The following is a 25,708-nucleotide window of genomic DNA, read 5'->3' on the forward strand; positions in this document are numbered from 1 at the left end:
TTCCAAGTTCTGGATTGGCTCGATTATTAACCCATTCTCTAAAAAAAGCACAGAAGTCTGACCCCCGAAATTATCGTTTAATAACTTTCTTAGAATGCAAAGGGAAAATTAGTCTCCAAATACTTACTTAACCGACTAACTGGGTAAATGACAATCGCCTAATATCAATTACTCGGACAGCATTTCAATCAGGCTGTTCAACAACTGATAACATTAAGCGGTAGCTGCCGAGCTGCAAAAGTAGTGGGGCAGCGCCGGGGACAATTATAAATGCATTGAAATCAAAACGTACCTGCCGCCTCGCCTCCTGCGTGCTCTTCTCCTGATCACAGGCTCCCAGACTTCCCTGAACCAATTGAGATGCTGCTCTCATGCTGGTAATACTATTACCCAGCATAAGAGCAGTGCAGGGATTGGGCAGAGCAGGCTGGTTTTCGCTCCCAGAGGGACTGGGAGTCTGTGCCTGCTTTTCTCCATCCAATAGCCTCGAGACATCTAAGTGCGCATGAAGGTGTGGCCGTCCTAAGACAGTCAGAGAAACCATTATGCACCCTTGCAGTGCCCATCACTACAAGTGCCCTCCTTGCTTGCCTGTCAGCCTCTGCCCCCAAGACTCGGCTCAGGTCATGAAAAATAATAATAATCAAACTGCTTTAGTATCATTTTATATGTTTTTATATGTTTTTAACTGCTGGCTGAGACAGCGGGGCGACGCTCCTCTGCCATATTGGAGGAGCCGCCACTAATAACATTGAAGCACTAACCACTTTAGCGAGGAAAGCGAGAGCAAAACACACCACCCTATATGCTTGTTTTATTGATTATAGGTCTGCCTTTGATCAAATTAACCGCTCAAGAATTTGGAACTAAATGCTGTAATGGGATACTGGTTCATATCTGCTTCACTTTTTGATGGAGTTAGACGAGGACACCTGGGTAAGCGTCAAATCACCCTCAACAAATACCCTGTCACCAAAAAGTATGCTTCGAACAGCCTCAAATAAGGTTGCATTTTAGCTCCAATATTGCTTTCATTGTATATCGCCGACTTGCCAAGGTACTTGGATGGACCCGAGGGTTTGCCTCTAAAACTTAGCAATTAGTCATTTGGAACATGCTGCTGATGATATTGTCCTGCTCTCTCCAACCCAAAAGGTCAGAAACACCTGCTAGCCAAACTTAATGTTTGCAATTTAGAAAATGATTTGTATGTTAAGTTTTCAAAAACAAAAGTTGTGACAGTTGGAAAACAAACATTGGCATAGCCAATAGGTCTCGCCTTTGGGACCTTATAAGTGTTTAGCCATGCAACACTTGATGTTGTTGCACCAAGGATATTGTGCTGGATAACTAAACACTTATAAGGTCCCAAAGGCGAGACCTATTGGCTATGCCAATGGTTGTTAAATATACATCCGGCCCCCATCAGCCATCCTCGGTTCTTCTGGTTTTAAGATGGTGTCTTATGCGGAAGATAACCAGATGATTGTTTCGCCATCTCCCAATCTAGATTCCACCTCCTCAGGACTGAATAGTTACCTAGAAAAGGTGTCCAAACGGAGGGTATCAAACTGTCTAAAACTAAATGGGGCGAAAAGAGATTTTGGTGGTCGGCAATAATCCAACACTTTGGGATCAGATCAGCTGGCCTCCCTCATTAGAACGTCCATTCCCTAAAATGGAAATAAAGAGCATAGAGATTACTTTTGACATGCGTCATACCTTGGCCTCCCAAGCAAAAAAAGGTGGCCAGAAATTGCTTTGGCCTTTTAAGATCCTTAAGAAAGGCCCTCAAGTTGCTCCTGATAGATGTAGGGAAGACTGTGATCCAGGGACTGATTCTCTGATGCTTGGATTATGGGAATTCACTGTACTTGGGCAGCCCAATGTCTGTCCTAAAAAAAAGTTCACATTATTCAGATAGCCGCTTCCCAAATCCTGCTAGGCATCCCAAAGATAGTCGGCTTGTGCAGCACTTAAATACCTCCACTGGCTACCCATAAACTGCGGAGTTCAATTTAAGGCACTGTGTTTTGCGCATCTGGCAAATCATAAAAAGTTAACCGGGTTTTGTTCCGGTCAGGTGGGGGGAGTTCCCCAGAAGCTGAAGACAGGCCTACTTTCAGGCAGCTAGGTTCCACCATCTTTAAACTGGCTCCTGTGTAATTGTACAGTAAGGCAATAAGTAAGTGCTGCAAAGGGAGGTTAAGGGGACTGTAAGAATATTGTTTGGTTTGAGGAGTAGAATTTCTCTAGTCACTGGATAGTGCACAGAATAAATCTGGCATCTTCAGCACTAACTCCTCCGAGCATCCTGGGCTTAGGAAGATTCCATCTGAAGAAGGTGGCCCTGCTGGAAGAAGAATCCCGACTTTTAACTCTGTCTTCTTGAAGAAGACGACTCACAAGGATTTAAGGACCCCTGAATCTTGCTGCCACCACAGGATTGGAACTTCTCTTCAAGGGTCAAGTTGTTGGCCTTCTGTTTAGCAGCTTCAGGGGAACAATAAATAAGACTCTTCTTGGAGGGCCTAGCCAACTAAAGAGGACTACACCCTGCAGGAGACCTGGCTAGAGTGGGACCTGTGCCCAGAAGCCTGCCCAGAAGATTAAGGTGCTACTGGAGTGACTGGAAGGAGGTTTCCCAGTAGTTGGAGACCAAGTCTGAAGGTAAAAGCTTTGACCAGGACAATCTGCAGGGCTTGGAATCTGACCTCTGCTGTATTGCTGTCAGCTTGAAATTCCTCCTAGGTCCCAGTCCACTTTGAACTGTTACTGTTCGATGGTGCTTGACTTATTCTAGGAGCTTTTTGACTTAAAACCTTTAAAATCCATATCTCCAGTTTTTAACGAATTTTGATGATCTTGGTGTATGTGTGCCCTTAAAATTTCCTCTGTTCTAAATTGGTTTTGTAATTTTATTGTGTTGTGTTCTTTACTTTGAAAATGTTGGTTCTGCTTGGACTTAGCACACACTTCTGTGGAGATGACCTGCTGCTTGTACCATAACTATGAGGGGTTGAGCAGAGATTTTAGCAGAACTGTTTTGGCCTAATCAGAATGGGTTTTTTGAATTGGTAGGGCACCCCTTCCCAAAATAATAACATTTCTGGCAGTATAAGCAGAAATCGACTGCAGTAAGTACAGTTACACTAATGGAAAATTAAAATCTTATAGTATCTTCTGGAGTTAGATAGTGTGGGTAGTTCCGTTTTTACAGAATAGTGTAAGGTTCTAAGAAGTAGGCGGTTTAGTCAGTGTTTTAGTTGTATAAAGTGCAGCTGCGCTATAGGGTCTGGTACATAAGTATTGATGGCAATGAAGGTTGTAAAAGGTGGCGTATGTTTGATGTAAAAGATACTATACAATAGTGCCGATGCCTGCTTACTCTGTTGCTAAGCCATTTTCCCTGAAAAGATGCAGGTGGTGTAGGTAAAAGTGTAAATGTGGTGTATGTTGTGAAGGTGACGTAGGGTGTAGTTGTAGACTATTGTATATACTTGTGTGCATTGTTTGGTGTTTCTAGTATTTGCTGACCATATAGTAGGATGTTTTGTGGTTCTCTTTAAGATATGGGTGGTGGTATACGGTGTAAGGGTCCCAGAGTTCGCACGCTGCGTTGTACGGCGTTTGGTGATGGGGACTTTAAAACTGTAGCAGTGGATGGAGGTAAGATTAGCCATGGAGCATGGTGGGGGTGATAATCTATTCACTAAGGTCCACCAGTCCTTCTACGCTGTTCTCTGATTGACTGGACTAGTGCCAATGCACTACTGTGGCCTATAGCCCATCACCCCTCTGCAGTGTGAGTGTACTATCTGTACCCTGCCACAATACCTTTATTTCCCACTCTCCACCCAGCTCCTGCTGTACTCTATCGATCATTCTTCTCCCGGCCCAATTTATCTTCTCCCTTATTCCCACCTGTTCTGGTAACTCTTGCCCCCTATGTGGCTGCTGTTGCCCCTGCCTTCAGTGTTGAAGATCAGCACACTGGTTTAATTCAAAGCCCGAAAGGCTTCAAGTCAACTCCACCGAGTTGGTTAACATCTCCAGTGACGTAAAGTCAGTTGAGTGATTGCAGCCACAACATACAAAAGAAAAAATTATCTACAATTGGCAGTCATTGGGGCCAGAGATGGAGACCCAGTAATGAGTACCTCAAGAGTTCCGAAAACCTGTCGGCCACATCACATCATGCACTGCCTTTGGCATACACAAAGTAAGGTTGGCGGATTGCCTGTGTCACTATGCCACCGCTTTCTGGTCGTCCTTCTACTGTGTTTAGTAAATGCAAAATTTCGCAAGAATGCTAATTACAACATGTGCTCCAGGTGAATGTGAAACGTCAGCCCTGGACCCGACAGCAGAAAATGCAATGTTACAAAATCGGTCGAGGAAACGTCTGGGTTCTGACTGGAGAAAATGATGGTGCGGGCCGACGCATACCCTGGTAATGTTCGTGCACACTTTATCTTGCGGACGTTACATTAACAGACTCCAGCATGTTAAATGCATACATTGCACGCCATAGTGGTGCGTAAAAGATGCTTGTGATCTGTCAATCGTACGATGTATAACTATTCTGAAACTTTATAAAATGCACAAGAAAGAGTATTTAAAGTGCACGCCATAACTTTAAATGCACTTTCAGTATTGAGCGTAAATTCAGTGCGCAAAGGGTGACTCAAGCACATTCAGTGCGCAAAGGGTGACTCTAGCACAATGGATTTAAAATCTATCCTTTCTCGCATCTGTCAGGGGAGAGATGGGGTTGCTCATCTAGTTTACACTCTGAAGGTAGTGTAAAGAACCTGCAAGTGAGGTCTTGTCGTTCTGTAGTAGTAGTAGTAGTAGCCAGCTTGCTTGCTTGGCAGCTTACACGCGTGCTTTTCTGCTACGGCCAGGCGATCTGATTATATATCTTTAATGAAGGGTAATACTCAATTTGACTTTTTGGCAGGGATCAGCGGCAGCGGGGGAGGAGGTGCAGAGAGCATTGAGTCTCATTAATTCAGATCACGGCATGGCAGGGTTTAAATGTCTGGCAGGAGTGAAGACCGAGCAGGGTCCTTCGATACCTGGTCTGTGAAATGCACACGAAGACTGTCCCAAGGGACTGCGTTGTTGGCTGGGCTGGTGAGCAGTGCATGCGCGCACGCATGGCGGCGTGCTTTCACTTTAAACTGTGTTTAAAGTGAAAGCACGCCCTATTCAACAAGATGGCGGTGGGCTGGTCACTGTCCTTACAGGCATGTGCATGCTGTTAGGTTTGGACAAATGGCGAGAGCAGCCATCTTTGTCCATCCCTGCGCGTGTATGTAAGGTTTTCGGAGAATCGATTCCAAAAGGTACTCGCAATAGCGAGACCAGCGTATGCGCTGCTTTCGCTAGGCGAGACCTAAAAAGTAAAACCTATTGTCTGGGAACTTGGAAATGCAATTCTAGAACAAGACAGTATTATATATATATATGCGCAACATATTCCTGGTCAGCCCACATGGAAATTAAGAAGCAAGAGTCAAACAATTACAAAGCCCAGGAGAAGATTTCCAAAGCTTTGAGGAGCATTATTTAGACCATCAATCACAGCATTAACATCAAATCTGACTCCTGTTCTGCTCTATGCATCTATGGAATTTCACTGCAAAATATTAACAGAGCGGGAAAAAAAAAGTATGTACACAATATTCTGAAACTGCGAACTTGCAACTTTCAAAGCAAAAAAAATTAAAAACAAAAAGGTATAATAAACATAAAAACCTTTGCAACGCCTCAATATTAAGCTGTATGTGCGGCTATGTCAGCGCCAACAGCCTCTCCATAAAAGGGTTAATTTTTGAGGATCTGAAGCAAATAAATAGAAAAATGAAGCCCTCAACCTGAATGACATCAGCGACGTAATCAATCATCAAAATCTTCTAGACCTGGAAACACTGCCATCCTTGTCCTGAACAGAAAAACTTTGAGGCATAACTACTGCAATAAGGATCCTAAAACATCACTGAAGTACAAGCACAGTGACCTAATTTATCATTCATATTTAAATTACCAGCAACCCTACCTTGATTCTACCTTAGAGTGTCACATGCCCTATGCAGAATACATTGTCGTTTTCCCTATGCATTAAAGAAAAGAAAATACTTAAGATTTAGATCGTTTTACATTCATTTGACTGTTTGAGAAATCTTGGAATCCTCATCTCAAGAAGGAAGGGTCATATCCCCTTTGTGGCATGGGGGACTTGGGGGGGGGGAGGCAGCTGACCGCAGGGAGGTCCCCCCCAGGCAGTTTGGGAGGGGCTAGTGGGGGGGCTGGCCTCGCGCCGGCCATTTTGTGTTTGGGCTATTTTATTTATAGCCCAAAAGTAGGGCTACTGCTCCCAGCCACCATTTTAGGTTGGTGACCTGGTGGCTGGGAGCTTAGCCGTTTAGTTTTTGTCAGGTGTAGTCTCTGTTGTTTTAGAATTAAATTTCAGGTGGATTTATGATGGAGTCCGAGGATTACCGAGTCCTTGAGGCCCTCCGGCTCCTGAGTTAAGCGGGCCGGATGGACCTGGTTATTGGGGAGGTCACGGGGCCGTCGCGTCCTATGCGGCAGGCCTCGGTGGGCGTGGCGGTGGCCGCCTGCACTTCGCCGAAGCGTCCAAGGTCAATGCTGGTAAGTGAGCGGGGCCGCCCGCGCTTTAAAAAGGCGGCCCCTGCTCGTGTTTTGCAGCCGGATTTGATGGGAGCGTCGGGGGAGGCGGGCGGGAAGGGCCGGGAGGTTTGGCGTGCTGGGGAAAAGGTGGCGGGTGCGCCGGTATCGGCTGCGCGCTCGTTTTCCTCCCCCGCAGCGAGTGGCAAGCGTGGGGGAGGGCGGGGCACCAAGAGGCGTTTTGCCTCGCTGCTGGAGGTTCCGTTGCCTGGAAGGAGGGAGGCGGGAAGCGCCAGTGGGGAGTTTACTGGGGAGGCAGCTCCAGGGGGCATGTTTCATGAGCGCGGGGAGGATTTTCCCCGCGCGAAGCTCACGATTAAGGCAGGGGAATACAGAGACAGCGCTAGGAGCTTTAGAGGCTCTAAGGTAGAAACTGGCACAACAGGGGAGCGTTTTGCAGGGTCTTTGGGCTCGGGGCAGGCATGTGGGGCAAAATTCATGACAGATATAGCAGGAGATCAAGGGGATTTAGGGCTAGATATCCCTTTATTGTTTTCTTCTCCTTTGTCAGTGAGGGGCGAGACAGGGTTTGTTGGGGCGAGCTCTTTTGAAGAGGGAGAGTGGGCTCAGGTGTGGGGGGTGGGGTTCTCAGCAGGATTTGCTTTCTTACAGAGAGCATGGGAGTTTTGGGGCATCAGTTTCTTCACATGGGGGGGGGTTCTTTCACCGTTTTTTGGTGGGCAGGGTCAGAGAATGGCAGGGGCGGGGGGGGGGGGTTAGTGGTAGAGATGAAGGTTTGGTTTTTGGGGATTTGGAGCCAGCTGGGGGAAGCCTGGCTTGGGAGGGACTGGATATTTTTCCTTCATGGGCAGAAGGTGTTCAGGGCCTTGGTGAGGGCGATGCATCGGAGGTGTCCCAAGTCCAGGGGCACGAAACGGGTGTGGGTCAGACAGCGCGGGCAGGGGTTGGAGCTAGAGGTCGGGAGCGTGCAGGGTTAGGAAGCGCGTTGGTTCACAGGGGTACTCAGGTTGTGGGTTCTGCGTCTGTGGTGGTCCAGGTGATGTTGGAATGGAGTGAGGAAGGGGTGGTTTCGCCGCCCCCGAGTGGTGTGGTTCCTGCTGGTTTTTCCAGAGGTAGGCTTTTTTGAGTGGTCAAGGGGCAAGTGTATCAGAGAGCATTCAGGGACCCAGCACACCAGTCCAACATTTTTCTTTACAGGGTAGGAAGTGTAGCAGCGCGGCGGACTCGGTAGGACGAGGTGCGGCCCAGTTACGCAGAGGAGAAGGGAGGGTGAGGCCTTGCGCGGCACATTCTGTACCAGCGGGGGATCCCGTCACGGCCAGCACACGAAGGTCCGGCGCGACTTCGTTGGCCCCAACGTCAAGAAGGTCACCGTGGGCAGCTTTCACAAATGAAATGGATTATCATGCCAGTCAATGGATGGGGGAGTACCGGCGGGTACAGTCGGCTCCCCCGCAAGGTGGTCACTCAGGGGCCGCTATAACTACAACACAGGCCAAACCTACAATGGTGTCTGTGGGGTCGGGGGGGTGGGAGGGGGAGGGGAGTGGGGGTGTGACGGAAGGGAGATTGTATAAGGGAAGGTATGTAAAGGACACAGGGGTAGGCACAGGGAAAGGGGGAGTAGTGCTGGATACTAAGGTTGAGAGTGGGACTAACAGAGGCAGCGGGTGGCAAGGAGCCATTAGTAAGTAAAGAATTGAAAATTAAAAAGCTCCCTTACATGGGGGTGACAAAGCCTTTAGGTGCCCACCTAATGCTGGCGACGAAGGAGCGCATATGGAAAGGGGAATACGTGGAGATTTTGAAACTTCTGCATAGGGAGGTGAGGTCTAAAGAGGGATCTAAAGAAGAGGAGTATGAATTAGCCAAGCGCCCTAAAGTACCGTTGACAATTGAGAATTGGACAGCGGCATTTCTAATTTACGCCAGTGTTTACTGTGAGAAGTTTCCTGAGCGCTGCGTGGCTATATTTAAGCATATGGATGTCATACTGAAGGCCCAAATTACGGGTAGTGGTTTTGCATGGGCACAGTATGACGAAGAGTTCCGGGCGCGTATGGCGTGGGACTCTGAAGCAAAATGGGGAGAGTTGGATAATAATTTGTGGCAGCATATAATGGGGGCGGCTCCTGGGGGCAAGACCATTTTCACAGCTAGTGGGTTGCCTTTAGTTTATCGGCCCTTTCAGGGGAAGCCCACCCGGGGCGGGGTGTGAGGGGCAGCCGTGACACAAAGTGGAATTGGTGTATGCTGGGATTTCAACAAAGGTTTATGCACACGGGAATATTGCAAGTACCGCCATGAGTGCTCTAAGTGTGGAAAAAGACATCCCCTTGTCAATTGGTGGGGGCGTTAGACCGGCAGGCGGACAGCAAGGGCAGCAGTCGGGCGCAGGGTCATCTGGCACCTTGCAGCAATCCCAGGGTGGAAGGGGGGTTCGGGGAGCACAGGGTGCTGGGCCGAAGGGCTCCTACGTCAATTAATTTGGCGCAGCTAGGAGGCATTGTAGGGGTATGAAAATTCGGGGGCAAAACGGACACTTTGGGAGGGGTTTCGGTGGGGATTCCATTTGGGTTACCAGGGGCCAAGGCTCAGAAGGTGGGCTGATAATGTGAAATCAGCTGCGGAGCATAGCACGGTTGTGCGGGAAAAATTGCTTAAGGAAGTGCGTGAAGGGAGGATGGCAGGCCCGTTTGAGGATTGGCCAGTTCAGAATTTGATCATATCCCCTTTTGGGGTGGTGCCTAAAAAGGAAGAAGGGCAGTTCCGACTGATTCAGCACTTGTCATGGCCAGAATGGTCGTCGGTAAATGATTTTATTGACGAAGAGGCGGCATCAGTGTCATATTCCTCAGTTGTCGTGGCTATGTCCCTGGTGGTGACCGCGGGCGCAACTGCAGACATGGCAAAGTGTGACATCAAGTCAGCCTTTAGGTTGCTGCCAGTCCATCCGAATGATTGGCCTCTGTTGGGGATCCATTTTGAGGGCAAATGGTATGTGGACAAGGCATTACCGATGGGTTGCTCTATGTCATGTGCTCTATTTGAACTTTTCAGCACCTTCCTCCAGTGGCATTTCACTCAGCGCACAGGTCACATTTTGGTCACACACTATTTGGATGATTTCTTTTTTGTTGGTTCCTAGGGCTCTGCGGAGTGCCAGAGTGCTCTGGATACCTTCCATGAGCTCATGGAGGAACTAGGGGTGCCGTTGGCACCAGAAAAGACAATGGGGCCTGCTACAGCTTTATTCTTTTTGGGTTTTGAGATTGCTTCGGTGGCAATGCAGGCTTGGCTGCCGGATGACAAAAAATATTCAAAATGCTGGATTTGCTTAACAGAATGTTATCAAAACAGAAGGTGACGGTGAAGGACATTCAGGTGTTACTGGGTCATCTTAATTTTGCATGTAGAGTTGTCAGGGCGGGAAGGACTTTTTGCAGGCGACTGGGCCGTGCATTGGCAGGACAGCATTTACCTCACCATCATGTGCGTTTGTCAGCAGGGGTAAAGGAGGATTTGCATATGTGGTCAGTTTTCTTGCACTCTTTTAATGGAGTGCCACTGGCTAGAGAGGAGGATGTACAGTGGGATGTCAAAATGTTTTCGGATGCGGCAGGCAGTGATGGTTTTGGCATTTACTGGCAGGGAAAGTGGTGCGCAGAGAAGTGGCCGCAGGAGTGGAGGAACGGGGGGAGGAGCATTACTTTTTTGGAGCTTTTCCCGCTACTGGTGGCTTTGACTATTTGGGGCAAAGAGCTGGAGCATAAGAAGGTGCTTTTCCGTGTGGATAACATGGCAGTGGTTGAAATCGTCAACAGGCAGTCAGCGAGAGATGAGCAGATTTTGAAGTTGTTGAGAGTGTTTGTGCTGGGCTGTCTGCGATATGACATTTCATTCAGGGCCTTGCACGTGCCGGGGGTGGACAATGACATAGCGGATGCTTTGTCTCGTTCGCAGTGGGGGGAGATTCCATGGTCTGGACAAGGAGGTGGACAGGATACCGACCCTGATGCCGGAGCACCTCTGGTATGTAGGCAACGTAGGGTATTTCAATTGGTGGTAGGATCCCAGTCTGCATATGCACTGGCGTGGAGGGAATTTTTGGCATCTGGAGCTTGCAGGAGGGATGAGTCTTAGCGCCGTTCTGAGGATGTGGTACAGTTTATCTTAGACCTCATTGAGAAAGGCTTTTCCAGGGTCACTATTGCCGGGAAATTGGCAGGAATTTCTTTCATGGGTAAGCTGTTTTGGGGCTATTCCCCTTCTGCTGGGGAAGTGGGTAGGAGGATGCTTGAGGGCTGGGCGAGGGAGCGGGGAGGTGTTACTTTGTCTCACTCACCACTTTCTTGGCAGAATTTAGCTCGTTTGTTGGAAGTTTTACCTGCGGTTTGCAGGGATGATTTTGAGTCTTGTTTGCCACCCTTATGGCATTCATGTTTTTTGGGGCTTTTCGGGTTTCTGAGCTTTTAGGTACTAAATCTAAGCGGGGCATTTGCTGGCAAGATGTGTTTTTCTCAGACAAAGGGTTGAACATTTGGCTGGCCAGTTCAAAAACTGATCAGCGGGCCATGGGTAAGAGTGTATGGCTGGAAGCTGAAGCTCCCACTTCTACTTGTCCATTGCGGTTGGCAAGGCAATTGAAAACTTTGTCAGGAGAGGCTGGGGGCGAGTTGGTTTTTAAACATATCAATTGCGCTCGAGTAACAGATTATCAGCTGCGTATGGTCTTGCGCAAGGGTTTGCAGAGGATTGGGTTGGACGGGGCGCTGTTTGGGACCCATTCTATCAGGATAGGGGCAGCAACTGAAGCTCACAACAGGGGTTGGTCTAAGGGTGCAATTATGCGCCTAGGGCGCTGGTCGTCAGACTGTTTTCAAAAATATGTGAGAGTTAGCGCGGGGGAGGCGCATGCGTCATCTCCTCTTTTATGAGTCTCATTCTCTTTTTCTCTTTTCAGGTTCTATGGCTGGGCCCCATTCGAAGGAATTGACGATTTGGATTGTAAGGCATTCGTTCATTAAATGGGCACAGGTTCAAGCGTGCAAAAGTTATTTCGGGAAAATGTTGGGGTTCAATGAGCATCTTTTTAGAATCATGTGGAAGGGTAAAGGGGGAATGCTATGGAAGGACCTTATTCCGCGTTTGAATAATGCAATGGTGAGGGGCCAGTGCCCGGATGTTTTGTTGATACATTTGGGCGAGAATGATCTTTGTGGAGTAAAGGGTGTTTTATTACTACGGGCAATGAAAGGGGATTTGGCCCTGTTGAAGGAGCGATGATCGAGATGCCATATTTTGTGGACGGAATTGGTTCCGCGGAGGGTTTGGAGAGGGGCTTTGAATTCCAGAGCTATTGACAGGGCCCGGAGGAAAGTGAATGCTGAGATTTCTAGGTTTTGTCGCAGCCTGGGTTTTGGGAGAGTGACCCACAAGGACATTCGTTTTGAGGCGGTGGAGTTTTTTCGGGATGATGGGGTCCATTTCTCTAGGATTGGGATGGATCTATATTTGTTGGAAATTAGGGAAGTTTTGTCAAGGTGTGTGAATGTTCAAGGGCATCGTCAGGGGGTTTAAAAGTTCTTTCTATGTGGGGGGCAGAAAGAGGGGTGGGCAGTTTTCCCCCACCCTTTCTTTCTGGGTGGCGGGGGTTATTTGTATTGTGACAGTTTTGCCAGAGTTTGGTGGATTCATTTGTTAAGTTGGATTATCGACAGGGAAAGGATAGGTTGGTTATTTTTAGTTCGGTTACACAGGTTGGGTGATTGATAGCTGTAAAGGGGCAGGCAGGGGAGTTTGTTTAACGTAGGGTTGTATTTAGAGGTGTATATGGGGTTATACAGTAATGTAATGTTTGGTATTGTTTTAAATGTTGTAATGTACAGGAGGGGGCGGTTTTCAAGAAGTTTAGGGGAGGGGCGGGGTAGTGGGGTTAGGTATATGGTTTATTTAGTGAGGTTTAGTTTTGGAAGGCTTTTGCCAAGGTTTTAAATTGTTATGTGCACCTGTTCCAATAAAAGCGGCCTTTTTCACACAAGTTCTTAGTACGTGGTCTGCTTCCCCCCCCCTCCCTCCCTCCCAATAACCAGGGCACGAGTTGGGGTACCACGCAGGTGGATGGTGTCTCCCCACTTATTTTCCAGGGTGGACGCCGTCCACCCTGCTTATCAAAACACCATACAGCCTGCCCTGCTCATCCAAAGCGTGATAAGAGGGCGCACCAACCAAACCACGCATTTCCAGGTGATTGCCTCGGACTGCCGGTCACCACGCTCCTGCACCTCCTTGCGTAGATTGACTTGCCCGCCTATTTTGAGCGCTACCTATCGCAGCTCTTGCTCTGTGAACCTGCCCCCACCACCTCGTAACCTTGCCGGGGACCTACCAGTAGGTCTCCCTTACTGGCCTCCCCAAGTCCCACCTGTCCCCCCCGAAGTCTGTTCTCCATTCAGCAGCTCGCTTCATACATGGGGCCAAAAGAAGCGACCACATCACACCCATTTTATCCACCCTCCGTTGGCTTCCCATAGAGGCAAGATCTATCTACAAGACTGCCTGTATCACCCACAAAGCCTTGCACTCATCCTCCCCTCGCTACCTGGCGGATAAACTGAAACTCTCTGGTGGCTCCAGACCATCACGGAATGCAGAAAATGTATTGCTTGAACCTCCCACTTTCAAGAAGGAAAGATCGATGGCCCAATCCTTTTCAGGCAACGCGGTGAGAATTTGGAACTCACTTCCGCCTCAGCTCCGGACCACCAGCTCTTCAAAACGGACCTCAAATCTCTCCTCCTTCAAAGACACTTCCAAATTTAATTCACGCCCTATATTTTCTGAAGGAAGTCCTTCCATTATAGGAAATTCTGTTCTCCATGCCTATAGAAGTGCCTTCCCAGTGTGTTTTGTGTTTTGAGTGTCTGCCATATATTGCAGTATTATACTTTTACTTGTATTTTGATCGCTTTTGTAACATGCACACATGTCACTTTCTCCTTTTGTAACGTATCGTATGCTACCTCTTGTATCTTGTTTGCTTTTGATACATGCACTATGGCCACCACTGCCTCATGTAACGTAACTTCTGTTTTAGTGTTCTGAGTGTCGGCCATTTATAGCAATTTTTTTTTATTTTTATTTTTTACTTTTTACCTCTAGGTGTACTTTGTATGCTCTTGTAACCTGCACACATCACTTTTTCCGTTTGTAACGTATCGTTTGCTACCTCTTGTATTTTGCTTGCCCTTGATACTTGCACAATTGTCACTATTGCCTCATGTAACGTACCGTTTGATTTTGTAACATGCTCACTTGTATTTTTGCTCCTTATGTATCATTACTGCTGCTATTGTGAAGCGCTCTGACACCTTCGGGTAAAGTCCGCGCTATATAAAAACGCATTAAATAAATAAATAAATAAATAAAAAGTGATCGTAGCAGACGTCACTGGATGGGTGTGTCTGCAACTCGGCAGTCCCGCCCTCGTGCTCCATGCCCTTTATTTTTCGGGCTACTGAATGACTCGTGCCCGATGGTTTCTCATAGGTACCATTTCCCACTCGCTAGCTCTCTCGTCTTTGAGAGCTGAGGTGAGGGTCTCGGCAGAATCTCTGCTACTGCCGTTACCTTGCCAATGAAGCGCTGGGCGCAGAGCACATTATGTATTTAAATTCCCTGTTCTACAGGTATTGTGTTTATTCTCCCCGCTTTGGCCTTGAAACAAGTTGAAAGCACTTCAGTGAGTGGCAGCACGCGATTAAGACAAGCGCGAAAATTAGTTTCAGGGAAATTCACTCTCGTTCTGAATACACATCAAGCAGGTAGTTTTTAAACCACATACTCTTATTTGAAAAAATAAATTTAAAACTACTGTAGCTCAATTGTTTCGGGATGTAGCGACAGCTAATCTTTGCTAGCCCGAGGGAGAGGAACGTGACCGGCCTTGCTGTTTCCCTGTAGGGCTGTGGGTGTTTTGTGGGCATTCTGTTGCTGTCACTTCCTTCCATTATTCTGTAATGGGCTCCGTCAAAATGGTATGCCTCCCTGAACGTATTGTTACTATTTGACTGTAATATAGAACGTATTGTTACTATCTGACTGTTCTATAGCTCACATTCGCCCGTGAGCGTGGACGTGCAGCACTTTGGGTAATCCGGGGATGACTTCCCTGGCGAATTTGAGGTTTCTATCGCAGACTGGCAGCATCACATTAGACTTGCCCACTGGCAAGCGCCATTCACAGCTGTCTGGCTACAGGGTCTGGCTCATTTCCAGGACCGCTTCACAAAAGACCCCAAGAGCGTGATGAAGGGTTCTGTTGGGTGTATGAGGATTGGAACCGCGAGATTGTGGGTAGACTGCTTTATCTCCCAGCAGTACCAATCAGATGTTTTTTGCAGTATCTAAGACCCCAAACAATGGACAAATACATGCGCTTCCAGCCACTACCTCAAGAGCCGCTAACCAGTGTGCACATGTGTACACCCAACTTGCACAAATGCACTGGTTTTTAGTAACTTTTGATCCGTTTTGGCTAGAGACACTTTTTGGGTGAAAATCTGCACATGATGGATTATGTGGCAAATCCATAACTGTGTGGAAAACGCCATGGCCACAGAATCCTGCAATTACTGTGACCCAGGCGTACAAGAAGTGAGTTTGTAAGGCTGGTATGTTTACACTAGAGATGAGACTAGACACTAGACCAGGTAAGCATGCAACAAACCAACTAACACGTAATAAGTTAGAGGATGGACTCTGGAGCCGTATTGTGAAAGGGGGAGAAGCACACAGAGGGGGTAGAGAGTAACACAAAGCATGGAGTGAGTTTGCAGGGGGTGGGGGGGGGGGAGGAGTACACAGGAAGAGAGCAACACAGAGCAGACGGATCATCTTCCTGGGGGAGAAGCACAGAACAGAGAGGGATGCTTGACTAATGTAGTTGTACGCCAAACTACATCCACATTTGGGCTGTTAATTCCTCCAAACAGGGACCTTAAGTCACAGGCTTAAGTACAGAGCAGCTTCACTTGTTAAATCTTATAATATGTGCAAATGATAGATCTGCTGCACATGTGATGTCACGTCCTGCCATGATGTCACAGGACGTGGCACCACCTAACTTGGAGAGTCTCCCCACTTCTTTTTTTAGGACTTGTGCCCTGGCTATAATCTTGAAACGAGAGAACACATTAAATAAGCAGCTAGATATATATATATTTATTTGAAACTAGAGAACACATTATTTGTGTCGGACCTGAATTGTTAAATCTATGGAAACTATCTTCACAATTGTTTTATCAAGTTAAATATTAGGTCCACTAAAGTAGCAATCTAATTCCGTTTCACTAATTACATTTCCACTTGCATTAGAGCGTTAATGAGATCCTTAGATTTAGCTTTTAAAGGACCAAAGTGACGGATGTTTTTTTTAACCTAGAAAAGTTGCTAGTTGGTGATGGAATTGCCTTTTTTGTTAGTGACTAAATTGTTTCTATATAGTTATGTTGGTCTTTAGTAATTGTTCCCTTTTGTGTATTTATTGTAACAATTTTATGTTGAATACAATAAACTTGACTTACTACATGTTGCTCTGTGGTTGCAGTACTTTGGACATTTAGTCTCAATCGGGGGTCAAATGGTCTTAAACAAATCCAATGCCCAGCCAGTTAAAATGGCCAGCTTTAATCTAGTGAGGTCTCAGAATCAAGGAGCATTTTTAGAAATATCATAATGTGTCGAATAGTATTTGCTGTTTTCACTTAAGTTGAATCCTTGCTTTTGAGGTCAAGAAGTTAGACATAACTGTGAAGTGATTTCCATGGGATGACAGTGCCCGATTTTGATTACAGGGAATTCTGGACCAGCAATTTTACTCAAGACCGTTTTAACTTTTTGGGAAAACAGCGAACATCTCCTACAGGGATTTTGGGAGCGTGAGTAAGGGTTCTCATCTCAGTAGGGATGTGTAACTTTTAACAGAACTGCATCAGCATTTCTCAATATGTACCGAGACAGCTCAATATATCTTGGTGTGCCTGTGTAACCATTAGACAGAGTGCTTGCACTTCAGAATAGCACTTTGCGGCAGACTGCAGTTACTCATTTCCAGTTACAACCAGCCTTCTATTTGCGTCCATAGATATAGAATAGTGCTGCTTGCATGGACTAACCACACCTGCAAGCATTTGATGTTGCTTCCAGTTTGAGGACATAATTACTTTTTCAAGATAAATGTAGAACATTGGCATTAATGATGGGCCACACTGGCAGGTTAAGTCAACCCAAAATATATTGGGCAAATGGCAATAATCATCTAAATGTGGCAAGTCTACTTTACAAGCATCTGGGATTGGACCAGGATTCTAGAGAGACCTCTCCACAGGATCTGAAAGATCCAGGTGCTGTGGCAAATCAGACAATAAGAGACTGTAAACCACAGTTTAATATCCAGTAGAAAGCTGAATAGGCAAGATCTGCATCCGCCTCATACCATGACACAAAGACATTATGGCACCAAAATAAAAAGAAAAACACTCGTATCGACAGAAATTGTAGGTTTTATTCTCCTAATCCTGGCACTGTGTGTTCACTGGTCGTAGAAACTGAACCATAATGTCCACATAAATCACTGCTATCCTCGTTAGATCCAAGACACATCATCCTTCTATACCCGAAAACGCATTTGATGATGGGCACAGCGGTGAAGGCTTGAACACATGACATCAAAGATCATCTGATGATGGGTGCAAAGGTGAAGGCCTTAAGCCATGGACTGATCCTCTGTAGGGCAAGGCCTCAGATGAGGGGTATAGAGGTGAAGGGCTGAAAGCCTGGCATCATCATCTGCCTGGAAAGGCCTCTGATGATAGCTACAGAGGTGAAGGCATGGCATCACTTTCTGCCTGTAAAATCATCTGACGAGTTTAGAGCTGAAGGCATATGATAATCCTTTGCATGGAAAGGCCTCCGATGATGGGTACAGAGGTAAAGACCTGAACACATGGTACGATCCTCTGCATGGAAACATTTCTACATGAAAGAATCACATGATCCTCTACCTGGAAATGCCTCTGACGATGGACAACTCTACAAAGGGTCTGATTGGATGAGGGCACCTTAAGACGTCATACATTAATTTTAACTTCCTGCACTGACAACTTGCCATAGTGGCAGCACCCCTCGCACATAATTTTTCACTGACTATCTGTGCCCCACAGTTTGAAAGATTGCCTGTGTCTTGAAAGAATAAATACAGAAGTAGCAATTCATTACTACAGCATTCTAGGACATCATCTAATGAAAATGGCCGATGTACTGTTTTTCATGAAAGCTAATCCTATTGATCCATACTCACCCCTGTTTGACCAACATTTACCACCATTCCCATGTCCCTATATCAAAAGCATATCCCTGCTAATTAACCTTGTGTGGACCTCAAAAGTACCCTTGTCTTCCCATGTACTATAGTAACCCTATCCAGTGCCTACTGGAACCAAGCGTACAGTGTATAAATATCCCAAAATAAGAGTAAATAAAGTGCTCTGCAAATTTGAATTCGCTTTTTGGGTTGTTTTCAAGGGGCAGATCTTACTTTCTTTGGATAGACACTTAGAGGCATGAGGGGGTGTAATCCTCGGTCTATTGGTAAAGTTTACTTTCCTGGTTCAACAACCTTCTCGAAGGTTGACCTGCGTCTCATCCTCCACAGAGTTACCAAAAAACTTCAGGAGATTCTGCGGAGTTTCGCGAGAGCAGAGTTTGGGTTCGATTCTATTTGTTTATTTATTTGAAGAGTTTTGATATAGCGCTGGCTAGACCTGGAGGCATCAGAGCGCTTTACATGAGGATCGGTGAGGTACAAGTTACAAATTACATCAGTTACAGAAGCATATTAAAACATGGAAAAAGAAAACAAGCATTGGCATAGCCAATAGGTCTCGCCTTTGGGACCTTATAAGTGCTTAGCCATGCAACAGTTGCATAACTAAATACTTATAGGTCCCAAAAGCGAGACCTATTGGCTATGCCAAGCGGCCGCGAAAGTGATCGCGATCAAACATCAAAGCGCCCGCACACATGCACTGCAGCTCTAGGCTGGCCTGGTAGCAGTTTTTGGAGCCCTCTCAATAAGTCTCGCCAGACCAGCGCATGCGCTGGGTCAGGTGGGACCTAAACAGTGTTACACAGCAAAAAGTGTTACTAGAGCATTGAATAACAGCAACAATGCGCTGCTCGTGCCGATTTTTAGCAACGGGAGCTTGTATGGCGCTGTATAATCAGTACAAACTGCACCACGTGGCCCGCCAGGGGGCACTGCTTCTTCGTGGCGCTTGGGTAGATTTTCTATTTGAGCGGTAGAGACCTGCCACGACCGCCTGCATTGAGAAATCTCGCAGGGAGACTGCTCGATTTTCTCACTCACCAACTTAGAGTTGGCAAGTCACACCCGGGGAAAGGAGAAAAAAAAACCATGCCTCTACCATGCAGCAGTTGGTGGAATTTCTCCAAACACGGACACCACGCTCCAATCAAAGCGGACAAAACTCTGTGAACTCTGCCGGCGGAGCAGAGTTTACTGCCTACCCCTACAAATAACATGGTTATGTTCCTACACCAATCACAACCCCAGGTCACATACAGCTCTTGCAGATGTGAGCTTCGGAGAGCACACACCTCATTGACCCCTTCACCGTTCTCCCTCATCACCAACCCCAGTATAGGCACAACGGTCACAGGGCCGGTTCTAGCGGGTGGGCCAGGCCCACCCAAACATGAGCCTGGCCCACCCAAACATGAGCCTTGTCCCTCGCAGCAACATCAAGAATGCCAACAGAAAATCGGCACTATAATTTAAAACGTTCCTCTGAACGTCATTTTTCTTCTGCTCCTAGGAGTTGCGCGATTGGGCCTGGGCTCTCTCACAGGCACCCCCCCCCCATCACGCACCTCCTTTTAGAAAGGTGGGCTGTGTCCCTGCCCACTCGCGCAGGTCGAATAGGGGCATTGCGAAGGGGACAAATCCTTTCTTTGGCACCAGGTGACCTTTGCATGCTGCGTGGATATTTGCTTCTTTTTAGCGCTGGAGAAAAGGAGTTAGTTTATCCTGATTCACCTTTCCTGACCCCTTCAGCTGATGATCAGATCGGGCTTTGAGACATTTCCAACCCAGCAGGTAAGAGAATATGTGGCTATTGTTCCCTTTTTTTAAATCTGCAAAGGCCCAGCAAGATACATACTTCATTTATGCTTGGAGAATGTGTGGCTATTTGTTCATATTTTTAAAATCTGAGAGGGCCCAGCAAGACACATACTTCGTGTATGCCGTGTACATTTTATTTAAATCGTTTGTATCATTTTCATGACTTGGTCTGCCACAAATGTAAGGCAACAATAAAAATGTCCAGATAACTCTAGTGATTAATGATCCTGCTGGAGAGCAATCTTTTGTCTGTCTGTAGTTTTGAAATGCAGCTAAACTGTAGTTTATGTGGCTAGCTCAGTGGGTTACTGCCTTAGTTACAGATTTTATTGTGTTACTTGCAGTTCAGAAGTTACAGTCCTAACATAGGACAGTGATCTATGAACTGTCATCAAAGAGCTCCACACAAACCTTGGTGGCATAATTAGAACTTTTTTGTGTGTTGTGATATAGTTAGAATGTCCCCAGTCTTTCATTATTCTAATGTTGCTATACAGTTTGTTTGGGCAGTTATACATTTTAATCAGTAAAGCCAATCCCCAACCACTGGGGTATGCTTTAAATTCTGTGTTTGTGCTTCTCCAGAACTACCCTCTTAAAACATACTGCCCACTAGTATGGATGACATGTGATTCCTACACCTGGTAATCCTCATTGGCTTATGTGAAATTCCCTATAAACTGATTTACATACTTGTATGATTCATGGTCTCTGCATAATGTGTGTGTGTGTGATATAAAGTACTGTGAAACCCTACACTATGAGTAGCGCTATACAACAAATGAAAAGCATATGAGAGAGGGGTTACGGAGAGATGATGGGCACTGTTGGAGGGCGGCAATGAGGGCATCCGAGGAGGAGGTCATGGGGTGCTACACAATGAGGAGGGGCAGAGGATACAGAGAGATGAGGGGCACTGTTGGAGGGTGGCAGTTAGTGCATCCGAGGAGAAGGTAATGAGGGAGAGGGGCTTTGGAGAGATGAGGGGCTCTGTTAGAGGGTGGTATTGAGGGAATCCAAGGAGGAGGTCATGGGGGAGGGGCTATGGAACGATGAGGTGCACTGGTGTAGGGTGGCAATGAGAGAATCCGAGAAGGACGTCATGGGGGGGGGCTACAGAGAGATGAGGGGCACTGATGGAGGGTGGTGTTGTGAGAGTCTGAGGAGGCGTTCATTAGGGGAGGAGCTATGGAGAGATGAAGGGCACTGTTGGAGGGTGATAATAAAGATATCGAGAAAGGTCAGTGGTGGGGCACCAATAAGACTTCCACAACAGCACTAAAGCTGGCCCTGTAATGGCCTTTCTGTTTTTGTTTATTTAATTAGCAGTCGGGTCATTAGGGCCACTGTGGAACATATTTTAAAGTGTGTGCTAATTATATTTAATGTTTTAAGTTTGAGGGGGGTTTTTATTAATGTTTTTTACCGGGAATAATGAAAAAGGTGCCGGATGGTGGCTGATATGGGGCGAGGGCCCAAAGGTCAGCTGTGAGATAATGTACACGAGAGATGGATGGTAGAAAATGGATAATCAGGGCTGGAAGGACGTGTGCTGCAGAGTCCGGGGTCAGGTGGAGGTAGTAATGAAGAGAGATTCTCTCTGAAGGCTGGCAACGATGGAGGCTGAGTCGTGTTACTTGCCTGATACTCCCTCCTCAGAAACCTCCTCTTCCCATCAAAGGGAACTTACATGGGATGCATTTCAAAAAGAAAAATGAAACATCCGTTTCATTTTTTAAGAGCAGGCAGTGGTCCAACACACTCATATTCACCTCTTTCAGGCCTCAGTACACACCAGTGTGCAAAAACCCATGCATTAACACACCTTACCTCAGATCCTACTAGAACGGACACATAAAAAGCACGGCCAATCATACCCGAGAGTCCCTGTTTTCATGATTTATAGATAAATTCAGACAGAAAACAATGTGCTTGCTGTCTACATTTATTTTTAAAAACTGAAAAAATACAGAAAACTTAGGCTGACTTTCCATGCTCTTTCATTTGTTGCAAGCCCGTAGCTAAGCAGACAGACAGAATAAGGAGTTAAAAAAAACAGAATTAGATTTCCCTATATAATGGTATATGTCAACATACATTTATAGTAATATTTACCAGAGAGTGTAGTCTGATGTTCGTCTGCTACATTTTCTAAAACACGTCAGGTATTCAAGTATGTGGGCAGGTTCATCAGTTAAATAAATGTGGAAACATACAATTTTACAACCACATTTATTCACAAAACATACAATAAATATGGATAAATACGGATAAGATGGTGAGAAAATAAATATGGAAAAATACAAACGGAAATGTTAAAAAACAAATACCATAAAACCGGAGCTCTAATTATACTGCCCAAAACTCAACCACATTACAGTCACATCTCCGACCCCAGTACAGACATACCCCTCAGTCGCCAGTACATTCATTGGCACTATTACACACACTTACACACACACTTACACACACACACAAAAATCTCAGCCCTCTTTACATTAAATTCACAACACTACTGCAGTTCCAGTACACACCAATGTTAAGACCAATAATACAACCAGACACCCCTCACACAGCTCTCGCTAGCCTACAAATATACCCATGTGATCCATCACACACCCCTTCAGTGACCCGAAGCCACCAGCACAATTACCCCAGCACAAGTGCCACAGTCCCGTGCAGGGCCGAACTGGGAACCAAAACCGGCCCTGGCAAAGTGCTCGGCCGACCCCTCCCCCTCCCCCTGTGCTGCAAAAACAGCCCTGTAACAAAAACGGCTCCCAGGGGCCCAAAACCGGCCCCCACCCGTGCGTCGCACCGGGGGATTGCCCAGTGCCCGCTACGGCCAGTCCGGCCCTGGTCCCGTGTTCATGTCGCATCCCTTCTCAGACCCCTCCAGTCAACCACAGACCCCAGTACAGGAGCGTGAAGTGCACGACTCATTGTAAACCATGAATAAATGCCAGAGTCCTGTGTGCACGATCCCCCACCCCACATGCATCTCTTCACAGACCCCTCAACCCATCACATGAAACATAAAAGTCCCAAGGACATGTTCCATCACAACCCTGCAATGTCACAGACACCTTCAGCTCACCACATCCCCAGTACGTGGTCCTTCGCACCTGTGTATGCCATCACAGACCCCTTCACCCCACCAAAAGCATCAGTGTACGTATCCTGTCACAGACGTCTTCAGCGCACGATAGCCCCCGGAGCGAGTGTCAGAGTCTAAAACGCAATATATGATGTGTCCACCACACACCTCTTGGGTATGGAAGTCTTGTCTCTTTTCCCCTCGAGAAACTTTACTAACACACCTGCAAACAGTGATTAGTAAAAGGAAAGCCCTGGACTGGAGCACGGTCCCGGGTGACCCAGCCCGCCCCCTACTACAGTTCGAGTACAGCCCCCTACCTGCGACTGCAGCCCCTGCTTGTGGGTTCACCAGAGCCCCCTCCGTTGGGATGTTCAACTTCCAGCCCCATTGCAGGTTTAATCGGCGCTGTACCGCAGGCGGGGTTGGTTCTCTTCTCGCTGACTGAAAGCGGGTGCCTCGAGTCTCCGCGGCCGGCCCAAGGCGCTGCAAACCTGTCAGGCTGGGGGTCCCGTTCTGTGCTCCCTGAAGTCCCGCTGTGGGCGCCTGGTCTCTGCTGGAGTTGTGCGCACACCGCTGCGCTGCCTCCGGCTGGGGGGCTGGTTCACGTGTGCCGCCTCCCTCCAGTAATCAGCGCTTCCCGCTCGCAGGTGCGCGCTGCCTCTTGCCTCCAAAGCGGCTCTTTTCCCCGCCAGTGGCTCTGCGGCGACCGCCTGCTGATGCCGGCCATCACCCCCACCCTCTGGTACTCTCCCAGTGCCAGTTGAGCCCCTCCCTTGCTTTCTTCCAGCAGCCACGCTGCAAACCCCACACCGCAGGGCACAGCAGCAAACACGAGGCAAACTGCCACACGCTTAAGTTATTATCACGCCTCCTCCGTGCCATCGGCCTTCCACACACCTTTTTTAAATGAGAATTAATGGGATTCTTTTAGAACTGTTATGCAGCGCTACCCTTCACACAGGAGCCTTCGCACCGCTGTAGCAAGAACGCGAAAAAATAAAGTTCTGCCATTTGTGAGACCGGCTCCAGTATGGTTTCTAGGATATACCCAGAACTGACTTAACTCAATCTGTCCCAAGGTGGTGGTAGAGTTGGACGAATGGATTTTTGTCAATTAAAATATCTCCATAAAAGTGACACCATAGTGAGGAAAGTTAACTTATTTTTTTTCGTTTTTAAGCTTCCACACCAAACATATTTACGTACATGCCTCTGCTTGTTTAATAGCTTTGCTTCAGGCCAGCTGGAGTTTTTGTGAATATCGATTTTACAGACTTTTTTTCGTCTTCTTTCTAGAATATCGCGATGACAATGAATGCAACTTCCCTGATTGCTGCGTTAACATCTACCTTTTGCTCGTCGCCAGATGTAGGCGTGCGTTGCATATGCCATTTGTTTTTCTTTTCACGTGATACAAATCCCAGAAATCTGGCGGTTGCCTCGAGGCACTTTACGTAGAGACGTAATTGCAGTTCACAATTCTTAGGAACCGAGATATATGTCACCCCCCAAATACTTAGCACGTGAGATTTGCAGACAGCCAAAGCCTAGCAGAGTCAGCGCGAGACAGCAAGAAAAAAAAAAGTTGCCTGGATGCCAAACATCAAGTACCGTATAGTGACAAGGGTAAGGTTCCAAGCACTGCACAGGACATGATGTCATAATCATATAATTATATACTCTTGTTATATTCCGCCTTGCCAATATCCACAGGCTATGACTGCAAGAACGAAAAGTTGACCATTCATGAAAAAGTTCCCATTACCATGGTCTCTCCTGAGCAGGTGTTGGCAGCGCTAGTGAAAGCCAGAGGGCCCCGAGGCCGGCCTCGAGGAGCTGCAGCCAACGTCAAGACTCAAGAGAGAGACTGAAGGGTGTCAACCTAACTAACTGTTCGAGTTTAGAATTACAGACAGTGGAACTCGGTCCCCGCTCACTTCAACCTCTATGTGTCGGCGGTCCAAGCATGAGGTTACCCTGCTTGGAGCACAAGATGGACAAGCCTACATTTCATGTCTGTAGCACTGGTGGTTCCATTCAGGGCTGGGCTGAGGACAGAGGCGCTAATAGAGTGACATTTCGTGGGGTGGGGGTGGGGGGGGGGGTGACTAATAACAATTTCGGGGCGGGGCTAATTCTTCCAGCAATCGGCAGAGTGCAGATGCAGGGGCTCTAAGAAGGGGTGAAATAACAACAAAGCCCCCTTAACAAGTAAATGGTCTTTTAAAGACCTGTGAAGTACTCGGGTGCGGCTGTGTGCGTGCCCGGGAAGCTGTCTCAACCCGGGCTGACACACACGACGTGGGGGGGAGGGCTGATGCCCTTTGAGCCCAATGGGCGTTGCGCGCCTGGCTGAGGACCCAAAGCAGCCCTGACAAATTTTGTCAGACCAGCCCCCTTACGGTGCGTAGCACCCACAGCGGGCGAGCCTCACCACTGGTAAGAGGGTTTGGGGAGGTCCCCACCCCCCTAAGAAAACTTTGGAGAAAAAAAGGCAGAACGGTGCATTTTACAACACATTTTTAATGATACATTTAAGTGTATTAACTTTTAAAGCATAGGAAATTATGACCTTAAAGGGCACCAGAATGCCCAGTATTAGATATCTATAGACATTCTTACAGAGAACACCAAAAATAGACACACAAGAGTAGTAAATCAGAGAACACAAAGTAAGAGCCAGACTGGTCCCAGTACAGTGCGTACCCAGGCAAGAAACCGTGCAAATGTCACACATACGCACCCAG

General features: G+C 47.1%; 1 protein-coding gene across 1 annotated transcript in view; it reads right to left on the reverse strand.

The window, feature by feature from the left end:
* LOC146854903 (uncharacterized) overlaps nucleotides 1-23,705 on the reverse strand; it is a 47,837-nt gene extending 24,132 nt beyond the window's left edge. Inside the window, exon 1 of the mRNA XM_085652322.1 lies at nucleotides 23,279-23,705. Coding sequence (XP_085508448.1) covers nucleotides 23,279-23,349 — 71 coding nt within the window. The 5' untranslated portion in view covers nucleotides 23,350-23,705. The remainder of the gene's footprint in view (nucleotides 1-23,278) is intronic.
* Between the last annotated feature and the right edge of the window lie 2,003 nt (nucleotides 23,706-25,708).

This window comes from Triturus cristatus, chromosome 4_1, assembly GCF_964204655.1.
Source record: "Triturus cristatus chromosome 4_1, aTriCri1.1, whole genome shotgun sequence".
NCBI lineage: Eukaryota > Metazoa > Chordata > Amphibia > Caudata > Salamandridae > Triturus > Triturus cristatus.